General features: G+C 43.8%; 1 protein-coding gene across 5 annotated transcripts in view; it reads left to right on the forward strand.

Annotated features, from left to right (window-relative positions):
* Positions 1-15,102, forward strand: part of psda (pleckstrin and Sec7 domain containing a) — a 44,903-nt gene that overhangs the window by 17,696 nt on the left and 12,105 nt on the right. For 3 of the 5 annotated variants that reach the window (XM_010870213.4, XM_010870212.4, XM_010870215.4), the window contains exons 6-10: positions 5,889-6,080; positions 6,218-6,298; positions 6,403-6,515; positions 6,732-6,790; positions 7,047-7,136. In XM_010870213.4, the coding sequence (XP_010868515.2) occupies positions 5,889-6,080; positions 6,218-6,298; positions 6,403-6,515; positions 6,732-6,790; positions 7,047-7,136 (535 nt within the window). Of the gene's footprint in view, positions 1-1,462; positions 2,244-3,771; positions 4,125-5,888; positions 6,081-6,217; positions 6,299-6,402; positions 6,516-6,731; positions 6,791-7,046; positions 7,137-15,102 lie in introns of those variants that run through there. The other 2 variants (XM_010870216.5, XM_010870217.4) reach the window with 2 other exon arrangements.

Raw genomic sequence — 15,102 nt, forward strand, 5'->3', positions numbered from 1 at the left:
CATGATGAATTTTAGGCGGCTATTTTATAAATGTGTCATCAAAGGAGTGTGTATTTAGCCTTGCAAAGTAGTTCAATCCAGTGGGTGTAAAGTTTTCAGTGTTTGTTTCTAGTCCAGAATCAGTATAAAATGTAACTACCAAAACAGCAACAAGCTGTTTAGCTTTATAGGATTTTATACACTGTGTACCATGGGTATGATTTCACATAACTTTTCACTGCTCTGATTGCGTTGTTAACTTCCTGGGCCTTGTGGTTTTACCACTGATGATCATCAACCGTTTGACCAGACCAAAGGAATTAATTAATAATCTCTATGCTAAACTATGCCTTGGGAAATCAACCGCACAGATTAAGTTGTACCACTAGATGACACCGGAGAGCCACAGTTTCTGAATGTTTACCCAGAAGTTAATACAATACTGTATAACATGGTAGGGTTAAGTGAGTATGTTGTAGTTGATGTCTTCTTGCTGGGAACATCAGTGAAACTTTTGGTTGGATGTGTTTGAAGTTACCTTGGAAATCAGTGAGTAAGCATGTCCATGACCTGTGTTTGGTTTATCGTCATGAGTTTCACTAAAGACGTTGCTACAGTGCAGTAGTCGTATTATGGCACCTCTGACAGCTTATGAAGCACCTTTGAGCCAGTCTCTTCATAGGTAGTCATTTAACGGCTGATCCCTCATGAAGACTTGAAGCCATTTCCTTAACCCATTGAAAGCCCTTAACGACAATGTCCATGCTCAAGCACATTTCCTCCAAGTGGTGCGCTCTAGCCAAATCTATGGCCAGCCCCTCTGCAGTGCCACCTGGCTTCTTGGTTGCCCCGCCTTTTCCAGTCAGGCAGGCAATCAGATCTTGGTAACCTTGGTAACCGCAGCTTAACTTCCTGGGCCTTGCGATTTCAGGGTTTAAAATAGAAAAAGTTTAAAAGAGCCAGTTGAGCGTGAGGTCGACCACTGTTTCGTATTATTAAGGCGCAGTATCAACATTATCAACGGAGGCGTGGCCATGCTTTTCATGTCAAACCATATACTTCCATGATTCCGAAAGTATTTTGATGGAACGACAAAAGGGCAGTTTGATCATAGCCAGTGTTTATTGAAGGATCGGTTTAGTGCTAACAGTGGACTTTGAAAAAGTTGAGATCAAATGCTTTCGATCCACGAGACAAGAGACCCATTGTCCTTGTTGGTCTAAGAGTCTAGAGGGAGTCTTACTGGCTAGACTTTTTAGGTTTCGTGCCAGAAGCCATGTCAACAGTAACTTCAAAATATGAATGAGTAAAACCATAAGAATGCTTCCCCTTTCACAGATATAAATATGTTTATTTTTAAAGGAGTTTGATCCGTTATAGAGAGTCTGTATGATGTAATTGCGATAGGCTACTACGCTTATCTTCCATTTCTGTTTGTTTGGCTTTACTGAAACATTATCTGTTCTGGGATTGTTGCTTTAAATCTCATGTGTGTTTTCTGAGAAACCAAAAGTAGTACAAACATAGAAAGAGAAGAATCAATGGGAGAGAGGGAAGGTGAGGGGAGACAAAGAGAGGAAGAGAGGGGGGGATTGCAGCAATGGAGGGAGGAAATGCATACCGTCTCCGGCAGCGGAAAATAGCCCAGCTGATGAGCGATCCTCAGAGAGAGGCAGACAGACATAGACATACAGGGATATAAAAGGAGACACGCAGTGAGAGAATGGAAGACTGAGGCTGACCAAGTGTAACTTTTGAGTTCACCTAATATCCTGCCAAGTTATTACCACATACTGATTCCACAGGCTTGGATAATGTTTGTAACAACAACTACAGGGAGCCTGAAAACCGAGCAAGTGAGAGAATGTGGGGGTGAGAGAGACTCGAATAGAGAGGGTTGAAGAGAGAGTGTCAGTCAGGACAGGGGAGGACAGTAACAGGAACGGCGGAAGATTAGAGCACTCAAGAAGGCAGAGAGATTCCAGACCAGAGGAGTGGAAATGGAAGATAGCGTGTTGTGAAATGAACCATAGGGATCTGCTAGTCTGACCGCAGTGTGGGACGTGTATCCGGGCAGTGGTCTGAGGATCGATGCCGTCGGCAGGACAGACTGTCGACTATCGGGGCTACTTCTCCACAGAGTGCTGTGGTTGGGCGTGAAAGTGGCGGGGCTCAGGGGACAGCATGGCACGTTATTTGCTCTGCTGGGGGGGCGGTGCTTTGGAAGACAGGTACCTGTATGCCCCCTATCCAGCCATCTACCGGTGAGTTCCCGCTGTAGCCTAGCTGCTTCCATCTTTTGTCCTGCTTTCTGTCCGTCTGTCAGATGGGTGTGGACCCAGACAGCATAATGGACTCAGACGTTTTCAAATGTTGACGTTTTCGTTTTCAAATGTTGTGAATGTTCCGATGTTACGCAGATTTAAGTCTGAGGTGATTTCCTATTTGGACAGTTTAAAGTGGTGTGTAGCAAGAGACAGTGCTGTAAAGGAAATTGATTTCCAGGTTGAAATGGTAAAAATATGTTTCCTGGGAAACAACTTACCACCTCGTGGTGCTATTAATAGAGTGTGATAAATACCTGTTTGCTCTAGTCTACTACGACAGAGGCTTACGTAGAGTTTTATCAGATCAGCCAGCACGCTCACGCTTGGAGGCGGAACTTATTTATTTACTAATAATAACTTACAACCTGAGCACTAGTACGTTGCATTCTTCAAGGGCCATGGTTTGGTCTTCGTTCAGTCATTTGCTAACTTGCAGTTTCCTGACCCAAGACAGGTCTGACAGGACTGAATCAGTCACCTAGGCCTAGATTCATCATCTGTGTTTAATGTTACATTAAATTGTTTACTAGGGTGTATAGTTTGGGTTTATTTCGAAATGCCTTAAGTGAAATCCCTTGGTGTAAATCATCTGGTTTTCAAGGGCATTCGGTCTCTGAACCGGCTGTACATCCAGGACACGTCATCAATGGCCAAAGGAGTTAACATCACTAAAGTGACAGGAACTGGTTTAAAAGCTCTAATATCTTTCCTAACAGTGAAATCTATTTGACAAATCATCTAACTTTTGGAAAAACAGATCTCAGTGTCTGTTGGGGTAAAATGGGTATGCACTTGAGACACAGATGAACAGTATTTTTCCAAGGATCTTTCTTTTTGCAGCTGTAGTACAGTGGAGTGAATACACAGTGCTACGTGTCATCTTTAGTGACTGTGGAATGTGATGCCCTGAGAAAAAGGTCAAGCAAACAAAGGAAGAAATATCGGTTTTCACTCTTCCGCCTGGAAGCTATACAGGGAACCAACACAGTCATTTTGCGTCTCTGTTTGATAGACTTTCAAGAGCTTCAGTCAACTATCAACGACAACAGAGAAATATGAGGCTCATTGTTCAAGCTTAATTTGTCTTCTGATTGAAGCTTTGTGCCCATCATTTAGAGAGTGTTCTCAGCAGTTACTGTTTATAGGTCTGTCAGAGCTCCTGCCAACATAACAAATTCAAGCTGGACCACTTTGTCAGCGTCTGTGTTGACTGTTCCCACGATGCAGCACCACCAGTTTATGAAATGGCTGTATTGTGGACATGAAATGTCGGCTAAACATAGAACCAATTTATTGAAATTTCCAAATAAGGTGATCAACTTTACAATGGACTGTAAAAATAAGGACAACTTGGCATCACTTTAAAGGATCAAGGCTGTGGCCTGGTTTCTTTTTGCTGAGCTCCACCTCCCCATGGTGGCTGTTGAATGAATCCTCCTCCAGCCACTCCTGCTTGCATCGCTTTAAAGATCACTGTCTCCCTGGCCACACATGGCAAAATAAGCTGGCTATTCTTTCTCTTTGCCTTTCCTCTGGAGGAGCGGATCATAAACCCTTTGTTTTAAGAATAAACAAACTCAGCCCCCTCCTACTTACCTCCCCACCCGCCTCCTTCGTGGTGGACCATCCGGTCAGAGGGGTTGACTCAAAAGACCGGTGGAACATACCAAACACAACCAGAAGAAGGGGTGTTCTGTATCCCGGGATCGCTCGCTACCTCTGCTGTGGAAGTTCGAAAGGAGTCATGTGTTTGAAGAAGACATCTCTTTTCTGAAAGCAAGGTGGACCACTAATCAAAGGGACCATGCTGTTAATTTGGTAGGCCGTTGTTTTAATGTGTTTCCTTGGGGATTCACTCCACTGTAAATACATGGCCATGTCTGCTATGAATAGATGGATGTGGTTGTGGGAAGAAATCGCAGATTATTCTGCTGAGGCATCTTTAATTAAAGAATTTTCTGGCTATCGTGGGTGTAGTTTGTAGAGGCAAATGGAAATGTTTAAACTTCAAAACAAATCTCTTTTATATAGTTTTTTTGAAAAACTTGAAATGTACCCATCCATTACATTGCAAAACCTATTATCCACAAGGAAAGAGCTTATTAGTTAAGCACTGCGCATGAACTTAATTCCTGAAGTTCTCCTGGACCTTTACATTTCAGAAATGCAATAGATATTTGTAAACAAGGAACCAGGCAAGGCTAGTTCAGCCAGCCTGCCATTAGAAGGGATGATTGTTGTTGCCAAAGCTGGATTCGATCTGTGGTTTACTATGTGACTGTCTTTAACCACTACACTATTTAAATAGTGGGTGTGGGTGCACGTGATACATGTGTAGAGATGTGGTGTCTGTTTACTTGCATTGTCATGCCAGTTAGTTGAAACTCCATGGTTCCCTACATTAGTTAACATCCAAACCAACAACAGGTATAACAGAATCGCTACACTACATTCAACACGTTAATTTGTTTGGTCTGTATCGGGGATCGAACCCCGGTCACCAACCTGACAGTCTGTGTCTCTAAATGCTACACTATGTTGTGGATGGCTAGCTAATAGCTACAGTATACAGTACCTATAATGAAAACAATGACTTGAATCACTCCATGGCTGGTTTGTTACTTTAAAAAACAAATAGACATTTGAATAGCAAACCACTTCACAATTTGAACTGCGCCATGTCAATCGAAAACAAAAGCAATATGTTTGTCGCTGGTGCAGCTCGTGCATCGCAGTATACTGCAAAGTTCTAGTCTATCTTCAACAAATCCTAATAGCCAATTTGCTGACACGGTCGGGCAGACGATAAAAGATGATAAAACTGGCTTATGTGTCCTTAAGCAAGACATTCCACCGTAATTTCTACACAGGCACAGGAAAGTGGTGGCACTGGCCATGTCATCACTCTCTGAGGGAGGATTTGGGTTGTACAAAACAGATTACTGCTTCAGCTCATCAGCCATCCACTTGCTCTAGCTGGTGCTCAAAACCCTGGTGTTGTTTGATCCTGCTCAGAAATAGAGTTAGTCCTACGTGGGGTGGGATGTATGGATCCTAAATAGACATGTTGTTACTCAGCTGCTATGTATAAGAACTAAACAAAATCACATTCAGCTGTGTGTTACGAGTTTAGTCAATGCTGAGCAGTTGAGCAAATCTACGGTTATTTCCCCTTGGAGACGATGGCTGCAATACAAAGTCAGTTTCTGTGTACTCCATGTTCAAATCAAATCAATGTAAGTTGAAAGACTTTTATAATACAGCCACACTACAGGAGCCGCGGTTCTGTAAAAACTAGCTATACCCTACCATGTATGAAAGACTGTGCCCCTTCCTATGGCAGGAACCTTTGCACCAGCTATTGTTACGATATCAACGTGGCACTTATCAGTGCCAAGTATCTGATTTACTGTCCAAGAGAGTTTGGCACTGACGGGTAAATAATAATCATAATACTAGTAAAGCATTTGGTGAAATGTCATCTGAACTGAAGACAGAACTAAAGCTCTCTAATGTAACGGTGGTACCAAGGTACCTGGGTAACCGCCTCATGTGAGTCATCTGTCCTCTGTTGTCTGGCAGGGAGAAACCAGGCCACCGACCTCCAGACCCGTTTTCTCAGCAGGACGTGGGCGAACGGTTGGCCCTGAGCAGCACCGAGGCTCTGGCCAACGGCAACAAGGCCGACCTACAGGCCGCCAAACGCCTTGCCAAACGCCTCTTCAACTTGGACGGCTTCAGGAAGTCTGACGTGGCCAGGCACCTCAGCAAGAAGTGAGTTTACTGGAGCTCTACGCGTGGCTGTTGTAGAGCTGAACCATTGTTGTCATTGGGGTTTTGCGTAACACATTAGATGTATGGGGTGTGTGAGCAAATACTGAAAACGTGTCTGTGTGTTGTCTTTGTTGCAGTAATGAGTTCAGTCGGATGGTGGCAGAGGAATATCTCAGTTTCTTCAACTTCTCAGGCCTTACGATTGACCAGGCTCTACGGTGAGACCTCGGACTGGAGGTCAGGGTCGGTCTGACCACCACATAGACCTAATCAAGTTATTCAGTGAAGGATGGATACTCAATGTTGTCTTGACTATCCGCAGAGCCTTTCTGAGGGAGTTTGCCCTCATGGGAGAGACACAGGAGAGAGAACGAGTACTGGCCCACTTCTCTAGGAGATATCTCAGATGCAACCCCAACGCAATACCTTCTGAAGGTACTGCAAGATGGGGTGAACAGTATGTGTGCAGTTGTGTGTATGTGTGTGTGTGTGTGTGTATGTATTTCAGCACACATTTGGTCAGGTGGTTACAGTTTAAGCCTGACATTCAGCATTACCGATATGTGCCACTGTGGGGCACTCTCCCTCTGTTTCTCTCTCACTTTTTCTCTGTCTCTCTTTTTTTCTGTTTCTTTCTCCCTCTCTCTCCAGACAGCGTCCACACTCTGACCTGTGCCCTCATGCTGCTCAACACTGACCTGCATGGCCATGTGAGTATCTGGGCGAAAGCTAGGGAACTGTGGAGGAATGTATGGAATGTGGGGAACAAGCTGAAGGTTTTCTTGGTCAAAGTAACACATGAATTCGGAAAATTAAGACCATTGGGCTGAGCAGGAACAATTATGGCCTCTGGTTTGAGCTTCAAGCAATGTAAAAAATAGCTTGTAACATTTCAACAGCCAGCGAGTTTCATCAGGAGGTCCTTAAAGGGACAGCATGACTGAAGGCACCTCTTTCTTCCCTCAGAATATCGGCAAGAAAATGTCCGTCTCGCAGTTCATCAGCAACCTGGAAGGGCTAAACGATGGAAAGGATTTTCCAAAAGAACTGCTCAAGGTTTGTTGAATCAGCTGAAATAGTCTGTAGAAATATTTATTGACGTGTTAAATCATTTCAAACACACACAATCACATACATACACTCAGTGGTCCCCTCGATTTAGCCATAGGAACTCGATTTGACCACATGATATCTGGATTTCCATATTTTGGTTCCAATCTGTGAGGAGTAAAAACATAAGTTTCCAGAATGATTGTTGGTTGAGTAACTGACACCACTGACTGGCACCACTGACTGGCAAACTCAGATTATACAGAGAGTGGCATTTCCTTAAGGGTGTCAAAGAAACAGAACCTTTCTCGCACTCAGACAGAAGTTGCCTTTTACAAGCCTAATCTATTATAGGTTTTCCAACCCTCTCATCTGACTTCAGGAGATGTTTTACATTTTGGTTTACACCCTTAACTGGTACACCTGAATCATTTAGTCAACTGATAATCAGACCTTTCAGTAACTAAATCATGTGCCAGTTTAGGGTTAAAGCAAAAATGGGAATGTTTGTGGGGGCCTGAGGAGAGGTTGGGTAAACCCTGATCTAGGAGGGTGTTTCCCCAAATCCAGTCCTCTAGTACCTCCAACAGCACACTTTTCTGTTGTGGCTCCAGACAAACTCCTCTGATTCCCCTCATTAAGGGCATGATGATTGTTGACAAGTGGAATCAGGTGTGTTCGAGGTACAGTATTTGATCTACAACCAAATATGTGTACTTTTTGGGGCATGGTGTTTTCCTGTTTTGTTGGAAAAGGAGCCCTGTCTCTGTGCGATTTGTTGACCACATCTGAGCTGTGGTATTAGCAGAACCATATTGTGTAGATCAAAGAGTCCGAGAGGGAAACTGCATGTTCTACCTCCCACTCTCCCTCCTCTTGGCCTTCTACTTTCTCTCCCGCCCTCTCACTCTCAGCCTCGCTCCTCTAAACAGCATTACCTCCTACTCCCTTGTTTTGCACACTCTTTTGTATAATTTCACCCCATGGCAGAACATTTTCCATCTGCCTGCTTTTCTTCTGCTTTTCATTTGTCCTCCATTTCATTTACTGTGTTACTCCCCCCGTAAAATATTTCCAGGTCTCTCGGTCTGTGCTACGTGAACTCACCTCTGTTCCAGCTACTCCTGTGGCAGCTCAGCCCAGCTGCCCGCAGCCCACAGAGATGGCTAAGATGTGTTCCTCCTGTTAACTATTCATATCAGATGGCTCTGTGAGATAGGATAGAACCACCGTTCCTTTGTCACTTCCACGTCACTGTCTCGCTCGTCGTCTCTTCATCCGTCAATGATTTCTCATCATCCGTCACTATTTCTATTGGGGGATGAACGAGCCAATCGAAAGCAGGGAATGATTAAGTAGCCATGTTGGAATGAGAGCCAGACTGGAAATGTTGCCAAGACATTGGGGTTAACACTACTACGTTAACAGTAATGGGATCTTTAGTGACCACAGAGAGTCGGGAGACCCATTTAATGTCCCCTTTCAAATGACAAAACAGTACGCAGGGCATTGACCCCTTCATTGCTCTTGGGTTTTGGTATTTGACAGGGGGGGGTTTCCCCTATTGACCCTGTAATACTTCTCCCATTCGCCCCCTGAATGGGACCGACTCAGCTTAGCTTCAAATGAAAGCTATCAGAATGCAGGGCACTAATTGGATGTGATTGTGGCCGTCGTTTGGTAATTAAAGCGTCAGTTAGAGAGATTGTCCAAGTCAGCAGGGGTGTGTCTTCGTCTTAGTGCAGAGAAGAGGTCGCTACACCACAGTAGGTAGTGATGAAGGGCTCCTGCGGTGCAGTTAACGGGAATTTGGCTGTCACACGTCAACCTCGGCTGAGTGTTTTGTCACAGTGTTATCATACAGGCGTTACAAATCCCTCTCTGTCTCCCTTCTCTTGCTTCGACCTGCCGTTCTCTCTTTTCCTCCCTCCATAATCTTCTCCATATTTTTTGGTGCGTAGAGTTTGAGTTGTACGCTGATGTGTCTCCTGGGTGGAGCTTATGCAGGATATGCTAATGCAGACAGTATGGTGCACAATCTCCCGCATTTCTCTTCGGGAATCAAGGGCGTAGCACTCCGTTGCCTCGCCACATATCTATACAATCCATTACGGTGCATGTCCACTGTTCCCCGCTTCCTCAGGCGGATACAATTCATTTTCTAAGAACAGCGGCAAGGCATCGTTGACGGTTGCGCAAAGCATCTCGGAAAGGCAGCTCGGCCATTTGAGCTGTTCCGGCACATCAAGAAGTTGGGCCAAGGTCAATATTATGCAAATGAATCTGGCTAACGGGAGGCATTTATCCAAAGGAGCTAGAGTCGTTCATAAACAAGACAGGGTCTTCCTTGTAGGTCTATCTTTATACTGCAACCGTACATGTGAAATATTTTTGCTCCATGTGAAAAGTTCTGCTACCAACTGGAGGAAAAGCAAATTATAGAGGGGGACAAGCACAATAATGCTTGGAGGATGGTGGCAGAGATTGGTGTTTAAATTTTCTTCATCCATCTTTTTAAAAAGGACCGCAAAAGCAGGTTTGTTTAATTCTGTTCAAGTTATTTTAATCATACGGAAACCATCTACACAAATTCCTGTGATTGGTCAGTCCCCAGCGATAGGCGCGGGTGATTTGCATGAAGTTGGAAAACTTTTTCTTCGCCTCTCACGGATCCCACGCATCGCCCCACAAGCCACTCGCTCGCCACGCTTCCCTTCATTGAAATGAATTGAGCCATCGCTAATAGTGTGAATGTACCTTTACGGTGCATTCACACTATTCGTTAAATTTCACAGAACCAACGCTAGCATCGCCCAGAGTACTTTGCCTGTAGCATACTTGTGGGTGTGTCTTTGGGCGAACTAGCGTCATAACAGCAGGTAAGCTGTGTACTAAGGTTTGAGAATAGCACATTTGTAAGAAGGAACGTCAAATTACAATGGTTAAAATTGGAAAATAAACATATTTTAATACATTTTTACATTGTATATATCTCTACTCAATTCATATGCCTCATTGATGTAATTCTTACAACCTGCAACGCCTAGCTAGCAAACCAGCCAAAATGGGCAAAATAAAAACACGTTATAATGAGCACTCTGCTAGCAGACAACGTAATTCTGTGGTGCTGCCATGTAAAACCAAGCGTGCCGCACAAGCCCTGAAAAGTGAAGCCAAAACGTCTCGATCGCCCCCTGGTGAGTGGTCCCAGAATAGGTCATAAACCCCGCCCTCCCCATGTTATTCAATGGGACACGAGACCAACTAAACAATTAAATTACCCTTCAAATATCTTTTTTCCGAAGCTGGTTTCTGTCATTTACTGTAGTTTGTATCACGCTAATGTAAATTCAAGAGTTTGTTTTTAAAATAAGTTGGTTTTTAGTTAGTTATTTAATGCTCTAAAAACGGTGGTGTGACGTTGTGATTCACAGCTGTGATTGACAGCTATCTGACCCGAGGAGCCACTGAAGCGCCATCAGGCTTTTTTCGCGATCTTCGGAGGACTGAGGAGATTGGAGCTTTACATTTAATCTCTAAATTTCTATAATTGATATAATTTCACATGGACATAATGGGTTGTTCTGCAGTACATTGTGCTAACCGATCTGGCATTTCCAATCGATCTTTGAATTTTTTTCGGTAAGTTACATTTATAAGCTATTTAATTAGTAAATAAATGTAATGGGCTAGCTAACGTTAGCTAAAAGACAACAAGCCTCGTTAACAGCCATGTTAATAGCTAGCAGGTGATTGTTAGCTAGAAGTTACCAATTATTTTTGTATTAGGCCTATTCTAAATTGAGGTTAAACATGATGTAAGTTAGGCTATAACATATCGTCTAGGTTTAACAAGCAAAGGTTGTACTGTATTTGGACTTGCAATTGATTACGGTATGCGCATTCTGCGAGGGAGAGTGAGGGCGGGGCACAGGGGTGGGCTGTTGATTTCGCGGCTTTACGGCTTTACTTCCTGCTCGCTACTGCGCATAACTACTGCGCAGAACTGGTCCCAAGATCGCTATCTGCGCAGACGCAAGTCCAAGATGTCAGCGCCGTATCGGGACACTGGCGGCTTCAGTTTTCACCAATGGAAAAGAGCGAAAGGGCGTCGTCCATTTTTTTTTACAGTCTATGTGTAAAACATACAACTCAATGCTGAATAAACACAGCACATTTAACAACACAGAGCTAACTTATTTCACATGTGCCATTGCAGTACAAGGATGGACCAACAAGGAAGACTGTCTCTTGTTTATGAACGACTCTACTTCCATTGGATAAACGCCTAGCGTTAGCCGGATTCATTTGCATAATATTGACCATGGCTCCAGAACAGCTCAAACGGCCGCGCTACCTTTCCGAGATGCTTTGGGCAACCGTCAACAACGCCTTATCGCGATTAATAGAAAATGAATTGTAGCCGCCTGGGGCAGCAGGTGCGCCGGACCAGTGGACGGTGGCGGTTTACAGTTGTGCAAAGCATCTTGGGAAGGCAGCGTGGCCGTTTGAGCTGTCTATAAGCAACCATCTGCCGCAAGGCGGTACGTTTGCAGGCAAATTCACACCGGAAAAGTGGATGTTCACCATTAGCCCCCCCCCACCCCCCGGGACAGAAAGTACAGGGTTTCAATGCACATACGAGTGGGCTACATGTCTACATTGTCATAATGCGCAATGATTTAACATGATTCATTTGCATAATATTGACTGTGGCCCAACTCCTTCATGTGCTTCATGCGCTGCCTTCCCGAGATGCTTTGCGCCACTGTCAACAACACCTTGACGCTATTCATAGAAAATGCATTGTATTCGTGCGAGGCAGCGGGCGTGGGGACGTGCACCGCCAGGCAGTGGACGTGGGGACGTGCACCGCCAGGCAGTGGACGTGCACCGCCAGGCTTCAGGCAATCGAGGCATCACCCTGTTCAGCAACTCTCAGAGGTGACGTCGACACAGAGCGCTTTGACATGACTATGTGTCCAGGCTCATTGATCTCACTCTGTTAATGGGTGAATCCGTGTCATCTAAAAATAGGCAACGTCCCGACTCAGTACGGAGAAACTGACCTGGAATATCCGCTTTAATGTGATACATTTATTGGATTGAACAGGAGAAATTGGCCGGGACTATGTGCAAGGTCAGTCCCGCAAAAAATCTGCCTCCTAAATTAAATGGACTCACAAAGATTGTTAAAGATTGGATGGGTACAAGTGATATGGGAATTGCTCCACCTTAGCCTCCAGGTATCCAATCCTATCTGATCCTCTAAGATCTACAAAAGTGAATTAGTTGGGGGTCAATCTGGGGCAGAGCAAAAGAACAAACAAGAAGTGAAGTCCTGTCTATATGACATTGTGTTTTAGCCTCTGTCCTCCTCTGATAAGACAGCTGCTCCCTTTCATTTGAGCTTGATGGAAGAGCACTTCAGTGTGCACGTCACCCTCTACCATCCCACTGGACCAGACAGGCTGTGAAAGATTCGCTTTCTGACAGGCTGCTTCCCCTGGCACACACACTGTCTCTCCGTGCGGTGTGTGTTTAGATGGTGGAACTGCTGTTCCTCTCCTCCCGGTGAACAGGTGAAAGCCAGGTGACCGTTTAGGGAGCGGATGCCGAAAGGAGGTCAGGTTTGAGTAAAGCTCCAGAACTCAGGGAAGGACTCATTTTACAAGGCATCTGGGATCCAGAGCCAGAGAAGGAGAGGGAGAGAGAGAGAGGGAGTGGGGGGGAGGCATTTGATGAATGATTATGATTATCTGTTAAGGTTACCAGATTATTTTGGTTCTTAGTCAAACTAAACTTACTAAACTTCTGTTGATTATGAGAATGTGGTTTGGCCTTCCATTCTGTACTGTAAACACACCACATTAGAATGTATATGGTTAGGTTGCAGTTTTGTTCTCAGTGGTACAAAAAGATCAAAATACATATATTGTACCTTCAGAGGTTAATTAACTATGGTATAATTGTACATTTTTATTAAAAAAATTATAAAAATTTTAAATATAAATGTACAATCACGACACACTTATACAGTCATCAGCAGGCATATTTTCAAGCATACTTAATCGTAGGTTGATTTTAATTTGAATGGTTTGTTTCAATTATGTGTTTTTGCATGCACATTTTTTGATTGATTAGCCTTATGCAATGCAGATAAATCATTTATTTTTTTCTTCTAAATTAATCAAATCTGTTGGTAGTTGGATTCATTGGACTTGTTACTGAGATGTGTTTTGCCCATTTCAGTGGTCATTTCAAACTAAAGTTTATTTACAGTTTCTAACTCAAAAATAAAAGATAAAAACAAAATGTTTCTATGTGTTCTTGTCTAATTCTGTGATTATGCCTATACAAATGCACACAGGGTAGGTCTTGTACTGCTAAGAATTGGAATCCATTTTCAGCTCTGGGAACAAGCCTACATAACAACATACACTCACCTAAAGGATTATTAGGAACACCTGTTCAATTTCTCATTAATGCAATTATCTAATCAACCAATCACATGGCAGTTGCTTCAATGCATTTAGGGGTGTGGTCCTGGTCAAGACAATCTCCTGAACTCCTAACTGAATGTCAGAATGGGAAAGAAAGGTGATTTAAGCAATTTTGAGCGTGGCATGATTGTTGGTGCCAGACGGGCCGGTCTAAGTATTTCACAATCTGTTCAGTTACTGGGATTTTCACGCACAACCATTTCTAGGGTTTACAAAGAATGGTGTGAAAAGGGAAAACATCCAGTGTGCGGCAGTCCTGTGGGCGAAAATGCCTTGTTGATGCTAGAGGTCAGAGGAGAATGGGCCGACTGATTCAAGCTGATAGAAGAGCAACTTTGACTGATATAACCACTTGTTACAACCGAGGTATGCAGCAAAGCATTTGTGAAGCCACAACACGCACAACCTTGAGGCGGATGGGCTACAACAGCAGAAGACCCCACCGGGTACCACTCATCTCCACTACAAATAGAAAAAAAAGAGGCTACAATTTGCACAAGCTCACCAAAATTGGACAGTTGAAGACTGGAAGAATGTTGCCTGGTCTGATGAGTCTGGATTTCTGTTGAGACATTCAGATGGTAGAGTCAGAATTTGGCGTAAACAGAATGAAAACATGGATCCATCATGCCTTGTTAACACTGTACAGGCTGGTGGTGGTGGTGTAATGGTGTGGGGGATGTTTTCTTGACACACTTTAGGCCGCTTAGTGCCAATTGGGCATCGTTTAAATGCCACGGCCTACCTGAGCATTGTTTCTGACCATGTCCATCCCTTTCTGACCACCATGTACCCATCCTCTGATGGCTACTTCCAGCAGGATAATGCACCATGTCACAAAGCTCGAATCATTTCAAATTGGTTTCTTGAACATGACAATGAGTTCACTGTACTGAAATGGCCCCACAATCACCAGATCTCAACCCAATAGAGCATCTTTGGAATGTGGTGGAACGGGAGCTTCGTGCCCTGGATGTGCATCCCACAAATCTCCATCAACTGCAAGATGCTATCCTATCAATATGGGCCAACATTTCTAAAGAATGCTTTCAGCACCTTGTTGAATCAATGCCACGTAGAATGAAGGCAGTTCTGAAGGCGAAAGGGGGTCAAACACAGTATTAGTATGGTGTTCCTAATAATCCTTTAGGTAAGTGTTTAACCAGTTATAAAAACTTAAAATGTGTGCTATTATCTTGGAAATCTTAAAAGTTATTTATTTATACTGCTAATTAGCCTATCCGGCTTGTTAGCCTAGAAAAACACCCCACAGAAACCACAGAATACAAATAAAACAGCAGACCATTGCCATCAGGAACATTAGAAAGAGATTTACTGCATGGACTCATCCAACGTTTAAAAACTTGAGCTGAATAAGCTATCAGAGTCAGGGAGAGATATACAGGGGAGTGGGCTAGCCTCAATCAATTTCCACAAGTTCACAATGTTGTTGTGTTAAAGGAAAACAT

This window comes from Esox lucius, chromosome 6 (genome assembly GCF_011004845.1).
Source record: "Esox lucius isolate fEsoLuc1 chromosome 6, fEsoLuc1.pri, whole genome shotgun sequence".
Taxonomy (NCBI): domain Eukaryota; kingdom Metazoa; phylum Chordata; class Actinopteri; order Esociformes; family Esocidae; genus Esox; species Esox lucius.